Raw genomic sequence first — 10,000 nt, 5'->3', positions numbered from 1 at the left:
AATGGACAATGTGAACGGAAAAGCTCATTTCCCAAACAAATAAATCTGAAAAGTTTTTGAAAGCGGCTTCTGCGTAGGATGTGCTCCAAAATCTCCGTCTGAACAAAGCCTTAACCAAGAATGGATTTCTGCTCTTAACAGCAGCTTGCTGACTGTCTCCGTGTAGCAACGGCCATCTTTATTCCCCTAAATAATAATAAAAAAAAAAAAAAAAAAGGATTAGAACAAAGAAAAGTTTCGGAGATGAGGTATAGAATAATCTAATATATAAAGCTGTGTGTGTGTATATGTGTGTGTGTGTATATGTATGTATGTGTGTATGTGTGTATGTGTGTATGTGTGTGTATGTATGTCCGCTAAATGAATCCACACAGTCACATTTACAATTGCTAAATTTTGCACTGACGCCTTATGTGGCTCAGGGAACGTTATAGACTGTTTTGAAGGGAAATTTTAACCCTGCGCTTTACAGTTACTCTACAAAAAAATGCTTACATTAAAGTGAATGGAGCTGGGAGCTACAGGTCATTAATAGGAGCTATGATTGGTTGCTATAGGCAACGAAGGATATTATTAGTATAAGAAGCTCATGTGTGAGGTGATATGGTATATGATATCAGTGGAGAGACGGAGAGAGACAGACAGGGAGAGAGAGACAGAGAGAGAGGAAGATTGATAGAGACTGAGGCGACAGACAGAGAGAGACAGCAACAGAGAGATGGATAGAGAGACAGAAAAACAGAGAGGTAGACAGAGAAACAGACAGACAGAGAGAGAGAGAGGCAGACAGACAGGCACAAATAGACAGACAGTAAACAGTCAGATAGAGATAGAAACACATAGAGACAGGCAGGGAGAGACAGACAGAGAGATAGAGATAGAAACACATAGAGACAGACAGGGAGATAGAGAGAGACAGACAGAGAGACAGAGAGAGACAGAGAGGGAGATAGAAACACAGAGAGACAGACAGAGAGACAGAGAGAGACAGGGAGAGAGACAGGGAGATAGAAACACATAGAGACAGACAGAGAGACAGACAGAGAGAGAGAGAGGGAGAGAGACAGACAGGGAGTTAGAGATAGAAACACATAGAGACAGACAGAGAGAGACATACAGGGAGTTAGAGATAGAAACACATAGAGACAGACAGGGAGAGACAGACAGAGAGAGACAGACAGAGAGACAGACAGAGAGATAGAGATAGAAACACATAGAGCCAGACAGAGAGAGACAGGCAGGGAGATAGAAACACAGACACAGAGAGAGAGACAGACAGAGAGATAGACAGAGAGAGAGAGACAGGGAGAGAGACAGACAGGGAGTTAGAGATAGCAACACATAGAGACAGACAGGGAGAGACAGACAGAGAGATAGAGATAGAGACAGACAGAGAGATAGAGATAGAAACACATAGAGCCAGACAGAGAGAGACAGACAGAGATATAGAGATAGAGACAGACAGAGATATAGAGATAGAAACACATAGAGACAGAGAGAGACAGACAGAGATATAGAGATAGAGACAGACAGAGAGATAGAGATAGAAACACATAGAGACAGACAGAGAGAGACAGACAGGGAGATAGAAAGACAGAGAAAGAGACAGACAGGGAGATAGAGATAGAAACACATAGAGACAGACAGAGAGAGACAGACAGGGAGATAGAGATAGAAACACATAGAGACAGACAGAGAGAGACAGACAGGGAGATAGAAACACAGAGACAGAGAGAGAGAGAGAGACAGACAGGGAGATAGAGATAGAAACACAGAGACAGACAGGGAGAGACAGACAGGGAGAGACAGACAGAGAGATAGAGATAGAAACACATAGAGACAGACAGAGAGAGACAGACAGGGAGTTAGAGATAGAAACACATAGAGACAGACAGGGAGAGACAGACAGAGATATAGAGATAGAAACACATAGAGACAGACAGAGAGAGACAGACAGAGATATAGAGATAGAAACACATAGAGACAGACAGAGAGAGACAGACAGAGAGATAGAGATAGAAACACATAGAGACAGACAGAGAGAGACAGACAGAGATATAGAGATAGAAACACATAGAGACAGACAGAGAGATAGAGATAGAAACACATAGAGCCAGACAGAGAGAGACAGACAGGGAGATAGAGATAGAAACACATAGAGACATAGAGAGACAGAGAGGGAGATAGAAACACAGAGAGACAGACAGGGAGAGACAGACAGAGAGATAGAGATAGAAACACATAGAGACAGACAGGGAGAGACAGACAGAGATATAGAGATAGAAACACATAGAGACAGACAGAGAGAGACAGACAGAGATATAGAGATAGAAACACATAGAGACAGACAGAGAGAGACAGACAGAGATATAGAGATAGAAACACATAGAGACAGACAGAGAGAGACAGACAGGGAGATAGAAAGACAGAGAAAGAGACAGACAGGGAGATAGAGATAGAAACACATAGAGACAGACAGAGAGATAGAGATTGTCAGGGCAGGGAGGACTGGTAAGCCCAGGAGGTGGATCCACTGGACCGAGTATCCCACCGGAGGGCAGGGTACACGGCAGCCGGAGCACTGGCGTGGCTGGGACAGGTATAACCAGGTCAGCAGAGTCACAAAGTCCTTCAGGACGGTAAGGAAGACAGGCACAGGTACCAGGGAGCAAAGACAAGAAGTCTACAGGACACGGCACCAGGGGGCCTGAGCACCTAGCACAAAAGACAAAGCTTCTAGACACGTTGATCAGGCAACGCCCCTATGGAAAGGCCAGTCTTATATATCCAGCACAGCCGTATGTCACATCCTGCTTCAGGTGTGCTGGGTCCATAAAACCAGGAGAGTGGGCGCGGCCTGGTCCTATACAGAGGCATGAGGCTAATACTCAGAGTCAGACTCATGAGACCAGGAGCAGGACACAGGAGAGCACGAGCGGCAGCCATGACCGGTGGACACGTGGAGTGGATCAGTGGGTAAGGAGCAGTGCAATGACGGTGAGGCCGGATCGGTGGGTACAGAGCGGTGGTGCGATGCAGGTGCGACTGGATCAGTGGGTACAGAGTGGTGGTGCAATGCAGGTACGACTGGATCAGTGGGTATGGAGCGGTGGTGCGATGCAGGAACCGGCTCAGTGGGTAAGGAGGGCTGCTGGGACACCGGGAGCGTGACAGAGATAGAAACACATAGAGACAGACAGAGAGAGACAGGCAGGGAGTTAGAGATAGAAACACATAGAGACAGACAGGGAGAGACAGACAGAGATATAGAGATAGAAACACATAGAGACAGACAGAGAGAGACAGACAGGGAGATAGAAAGACAGAGAAAGAGACAGACAGGGAGATAGAGATAGAAACACATAGAGACAGACAGGGAGAGACAGACAGGGAGATAGAGATAGAAACACATAGAGACATAGAGAGACAGAGAGGGAGATAGAAACACAGAGAGACAGACAGAGAGAGACAGACAGGGAGATAGAAACACATAGAGACAGACAGAGAGAGAGACAGGGAGAGAGACAGACAGGGAATTAGAGATAGAAACACAGAGACAGAGAGAGACAGACAGGGAGTTAGAGATAGAAACACATAGCGACATAGAGAGACAGAGAGGGAGATAGAAACACAGAGAGACAGACAGAGAGACAGACAGAGAGAGACAGTCAGGGAGATAGAGACAGACAGAGAGAGAGAGACAGGGAGAGAGACAGACAGGGAATTAGAGATAGAAACACATAGAGACAGACAGAGAGAGACAGAAACACATAGAGACAGAGAGAGAGACAGAGAGGGAGATAGAAACACACAGAGACAGACAGAGAGACAGAGAGAGAGAGACAGGGAGATAGAAACACACAGAGACAGACAGAGAGACAGACAGAGAGAGAGAGAGAGACAGGGATAGAGACAGACAGGGAATTAGAGATAGAAACACATAGAGACAGAGAGAGAGACAGAGAGGGAGATAGAAACACACAGAGACAGACAGAGAGACAGACAGAGAGAGAGAGAGAGACAGGGATAGAGACAGACAGGGAATTAGAGATAGAAACACATAGAGACAGACAGAGAGAGACAGAAACACATAGAGACAGAGAGAGACAGAGAGGGAGATAGAAACATATAGAGACAGACAGAGAGACAGACAAAGAGAGAGAGACAGACAAAGAGAGAGAGACAGGGAGAGAGACAGACCTAGAGACAAAAAGACAGGGAGGCAGACATAGAGAGAGACAGAGAGAGATAGAAACAGAGAGAGACAGTTACTATCCAGTGCAACGCCGGGCACTGCAGCTAGTGCACTATAAGGCTATGTGCGCACGTTGCGTAGTGTACATGCAGAGATTTCTGCTGCGATTCAGCAGTGCATGTGTGTTTCAAAACGCATGTATTGTGACTGCAGAATTGATGCTTTCTCTCCCTATAGACAGAGCGGGAGCCGCATCCAAAGCGCACAGAATAAGTGACACGTTGCTTCTTAGAACACAGCGACAAAACCTGTCAGCATGCAAATCACTGCGTTCTAAAACGCAACGTGCGGATGGAATTTGCACAAGTCACATAGACTTTGCTGGGGACGCAGAATGCATGAAAATATACAACGCGCGCACATGGCCTAAAGCCTCATTAAAGGTGTTGCACAAGATTAGAAAAAGCCTATCCGCCCTCCGCCATGAACAGCGCCACACCAGGCCGTGTACGGTATTACAGCTCAGTCTCATTTACTTTTACACCTATGGCGTTGTGGCCGCATTCTTTTAATCCTCTCCACTATATATAGTATAGGGTGGTCCGGGGTACCTGCCGTCACCGGAGCCGTCCTCTCACATGCGTCCATGACATATCACCGTATGGTGCTGCGAGGGGATTTTCCGCTGATTATGGCAGCCTGATTGATGTCACTGGTGCCCGGGTGACCCCTAGGACAATCTGTGGTCATCCTCCAGCTGCTTTCCATATTCATCCAGATTACGGATTTTCACATTTATCTGATAATTTGCTACTTGCCCAATACTAAAGGGCCTATAAATAGAGAGGTCACCCCAAGGCAAGCCAAGAATTAAAGGGGATATCCACTTTAAGGATTCAGTCTCCAGTCTTAAAGGTAAAGGGGCCGTGATATTGATGATTAATCCTGATCTGTAGGGGTCTGACACCTGAGCACCACCCACAGCGCCGTACACTGAGTAGTGGCCATTCCAGGTACTGCAGTTCAGCTTCTGTTCACTTCAATAGGAGCCGAGCGTTCACTTTAATGGGGTCAGGCTGCAATGACAGACACCACCCATGGTCAGGGGGGTGGCGCTGTTTCTGAAAAAATGCAGCAATGTGTTTCTAATAGTGGACTTCCCCTTTAAATACCTCCATATTGATCTGAATTGCAGATGATGGAAGGGGGGAAAAATGTGGGACGTATTTTGGGTTAATGGTTGTGGGGGGGGATTGTGGCTGCGGCGCGGACGGTGAGAACATCTGCACATTACTGACGATCATTCACATCTCGCCATCATCAGCGCAGCAACCTTCACAGATTGTCATTACATAAAACATCAGCGGATTACAGCTCCTGAGATGATTCTGCCCTAATACGATTACACTAGGCTCCTAATGTCCTGCAGTGTGTGAGATTCCTCCATGTCATCCGCCAGCAATGCCTGATCTGTATCACACAGGAGGCTGAGATACCGAGCAGATCGTATCACACAGAAGAGGCTGAGATACCGAGCAGATCATATCACACAGGAGGCTGAGATACCGAGCAGATCGTATCACACACGGGAGGATGAGATACCGAGCAGATCGTATCACACAGGAGGCTGAGATACCGAGCAGATCGTATCACACACGGGAGGCTGAGATACCGAGCAGATCATATCACACACGGGAGGATGAGATATTGAGCAGATCGTATCACACAGGAGGCTGAGATACCCAGCAGATCGTATCACACAGGAGGCTGAGATACCCAGCAGATCGTATCACACAGGAGAGGCTGAGATACCGAGCAGATCATATCACACAGGAGGCTGAGATACCGAGCAGATCGTATCACACAGGAGGCTGAGATACCGAGCAGATCGTATCACACAGGGGGCTGAGATACCGAGCAGATCGTATCACACAGAAGAGGCTGAGATACCGAGCAGATCATATCACACACGGGAGGATGAGATATTGAGCAGATCGTATCACACAGGAGGCTGAGATACCGAGCAGATCGTATCACACAGGAGAGGCTGAGATACCGATCAGATCGTATCACACAGAAGAGGCTGAGATACCGAGCAGATCGTATCACACAGGAGGCTGAGATACCGAGCAGATCGTATCACACAGAAGAGGCTGAGATACCGAGCAGATCATATCACACACGGGAGGATGAGATATTGAGCAGATCGTATCACACAGGAGGCTGAGATACCGAGCAGATCGTATCACACACAGGAGGATGAGATACCCAGCAGATCATATCCCACACAGGAGGATGAGATACCGAGCAGATCGTATCACACAGGAGGCTGAGATACCGAGCAGATTGTATCACACACGGAAGGCTGAGATACCGAGCAGATCGTATCACACAGGAGGCTGAGATACCGAGCAGATCGTATCACACACGGGAGGATGAGATACCGAGCAGATCGTATCACACAGGAGGCTGAGATACCGAGCAAATCGTATCACACAGGAGAGAATGAGATACCGAGCAGATCGTATCACACACAGGAGGATGAGATACTGAGCAGATTGTATCACACAGGAGAGAATGAGATACCGAGCAGATCATATCCCACACAGGAGAGGCTGAGATACCGAGCAGATCATATCCCACACAGGAGGATGAGATACCGAGCAGAACGTATCACACACAGGAGGCTGAGATATCGAATAGATCATATCACACAGGAGGCTGAGATACCGAGCATATTGTATCACACGAGAGGTTTAGATACAGGGGCTCAACAGACAGTATCACACATGAAAGGCTTGGGTACAGAAAATAATTGGACAATATCACATGAGAGGCTTACATACAGGGGCTTAGCAGATTGTATCCCACATGAAATGATTAGATACCAAAGCTCAGCAGATTGTATCACACATGAGAGACATAGATTCAGGGGTTCAGCAGACAGTATCACACACGAGGCTTAGAAACAAAGCAGAATGCATCACTCATGAGAGACTTAGATACATGGGCTCAGCAGATTGTATCACACATGAGAGGCTTAGATACCGAGTGGATCGAATCTCACGAGAGGCTTAGATACAGGAGCTTGGCAGATCATATCACATATGAGAGGCTTAGATACAGGGGGCTCAGCAGATTGTATCACAAATGAGAAGCTTAGATACCAAGGCTCAGCACAGATACCAAGCAGGAGTAATAGATACCAAGCAGATCGTATCGGGGCTTAGATACAGGGGCTCAGCAGATTGTATCACACATGAGTGGCTTAGATACCGAGGTTCTGCAGATCATATGACACATAGGAGGCTTAGATACCAAGGCTGAGCAGATTGTAATATACGTGAGAGGCTTAGATACCGAGGCTCAGCAGACAGTATCACGCATAATTTGGTTAATTACAAATTCTCAGCAGACAGTATCACATATGATAGACTTAGATGCACAGCTCAGAAGACTATCACACATAAGAAGCTTAGATACAAAAGATAAACGGGCAGTATCGCTGTGTATCACTTCTCTGTTCTTCACTCTGCCCCTGATCACCCCATTAATCATTATTCATCCTGACCACACGGGGGCGCCGCCACACACCGGCTGAATGTAATCGCCAGACCAAGTGCATTGTGGGAGTTGTAGTCTCCGAGAAGTGACAGTGGCCGCCGGGCAGCTGTCCTCTGCTGCGGGAAGGACTCAGGCTGGGGTAAGCGGAGAGCTGGCCGGGGGAGGCTGGAGGGACCGGGGGAGGGTGAAGCCTCACTACAGGGCACTGGGCTAGAAGAGGAACACCCGGGGGGCTCAGCGGGACCCAGTCTAACCTCCCACAGGCATTACTGCTCATAGGGGAGGTGGACAGGTATACGACCTGTCATGTATGTGACATAATGGCAGACAAACGTATACAGTATGTATAGATCTATATAAAATTACAATACAGGTTGCCGACTCAGAACAGTGAACAATGACCCCGTGGTTCCTCGACCTCGGACCCTGCCATTCTCCGACATCATAGATCCCCGGCCTCAGACCTCCGCGGTTCCCTGGCCTCAGACCCCCGCGGTTCCCCGGCCTCAGACCTCCGCGGTTCCCCGGCCTCAGACCTCCGCGGTTCCCCGGCCTCAGACCTCCGCGGTTCCCCGGCCTCAGACCTCCGCGGTTCCCCGGCCTCGGACCCCCGCGGTTCCCCGGCCTCGGACCCCCGCGGTTCCCCGACGTCGGACCCCCGCGGTTCCCCGACGTCGGACCCCCGCGGTTCCCCCGACGTCGGACCCCCGCGGTTCCCCCGACGTCGGACCCCCGCGGTTCCCCCGACGTCGGACCCTTGCGGTTCCCCCGACGTCGGACCCTTGCGGTTCCCCCGACGTCGGACCCTTGCGGTTCCCCCGACGTCGGACCCTTGCGGTTCCCCCGACGTCGGACCCTTGCGGTTCCCCCGACGTCGGACCCTTGCTTTTCCCCGACCTCAGACCCCTGTCGATGTGCCGCTGCATACAATATCAGACACTTGGATCAGCTGTGGAGACTCTGTGCTGGACCTGGGGAGGGTGGGAAAAGCGCAGTTTAACCCCTTTAATATATTGATGTATATAAGATCATTTTTGTATCCACAGGAAGCATCTTCGAGCCCAGTGTCACGTTTTAGCACAACAGGACAGAGTATTAGCCAAGTAGAAGAATCCGCACCCCAAAAATGAACAACACGTTAAAGCACTGGCGGGAAGCCGCCACCCTCATACTAACTGCCGGCTGCCAACATCTCAGCGCCGCCCCCAAAATCCTGACTCAGGGTCATCAGAAGAAGACCACCTTCAATTACGAAGTCCTTTTCCTGCAGCGCAGCGAGAGGAGCGGCTTCATGCCCAGCGCGTTCGTGTTCCCTGGTGGGCTGGTGGAGCCCTCTGATTTCTCCAATGAGTGGGTGAATCTTTTTGAGCGTCACGTCCAGAAGCCGAACTTTGGGCTGGGCGTGGTGAAGCAGCCCCCCGACACCCGGTCTCCCATGTTCCTCACTGACAGGACCAGGTTTGGCTCCCAGGTCCCCGGCGAGGTGGCCTTCCGGATCTGCGCTATTAGGGAGACCTTTGAAGAGTCCGGCATTCTGCTGGTGGTCCCGGAGAACTCCGATATCGAAGGCAATCAAACGTTCATGGCCGCCTACGAGCAAAATGGAGAAGCCGTGGCCAAGTGGAGAGAGAAGGTGCAGAGCGATCCCCTGCGCTTCATAGAGATGTGCCGGGAGCTGCGATGTGTCCCCAACATATGGGCCCTGCACGAATGGGGGAACTGGCTGACCCCGGTGTTCTCCAAAAGCTCCAGGGCCAGACGCTACGACACGGCCTTCTACATCTGCTGCTTACCCAAGAAGCCGCTCACCAAGGACGACCAGAAGGAGGTCACCACATTCAAAGTGAGTGTGAACAGCGGCAAAGGTGCTTCACATAATGGGGTGTAATTAGCTAATATACCGACCATCCCTGTATTATACTCCAGAGCTGCACTCACTATTCTGCTGGTGCAGTCACTGTGTACATACATTACTGATCCTGAGTTACATCCTGTATTACACTCCAGAGCTGCACTCACTATTCTGCTGGTGCAGTCACTGTGTACATACATTACTGATCCTGAGTTACCTCCTGTATTATACTCCAGAGCTGCACTCACTATTCTGCTGGTGCAGTCACTGTATACATACATTACATTACTGACCCTGAGTTACCTCCTGTATTATACTCCAGATCTGCACTCACTATTCTGCTGGTGCAGTCACTGTGTACATATATTACTGATCCTAAGTTACATCCT

General features: G+C 49.1%; 1 protein-coding gene across 2 annotated transcripts in view; it reads left to right on the top strand.

The window, feature by feature from the left end:
• Positions 1 to 10,000, top strand: part of NUDT19 (nudix hydrolase 19) — a 29,875-nt gene that overhangs the window by 11,891 nt on the left and 7,984 nt on the right. The window contains exons 1-2 of one of the 2 annotated variants that reach the window (XM_075326122.1): positions 7,824 to 7,898; positions 8,806 to 9,602. In XM_075326122.1, coding sequence (XP_075182237.1) covers positions 8,886 to 9,602 — 717 coding nt within the window. In that variant the 5' untranslated portion in view covers positions 7,824 to 7,898; positions 8,806 to 8,885. Of the gene's footprint in view, positions 1 to 7,823; positions 7,899 to 8,805; positions 9,603 to 10,000 lie in introns of those variants that run through there. The other variant, XM_075326123.1, reaches the window with a different exon arrangement.

This window comes from Anomaloglossus baeobatrachus, chromosome 10, assembly GCF_048569485.1.
Source record: "Anomaloglossus baeobatrachus isolate aAnoBae1 chromosome 10, aAnoBae1.hap1, whole genome shotgun sequence".
Taxonomy (NCBI): Eukaryota; Metazoa; Chordata; class Amphibia; order Anura; family Aromobatidae; genus Anomaloglossus; species Anomaloglossus baeobatrachus.
The sequence above is the reverse complement of the archived record's forward strand: the minus strand, read 5'-3'. Positions and strand labels throughout refer to the sequence as shown.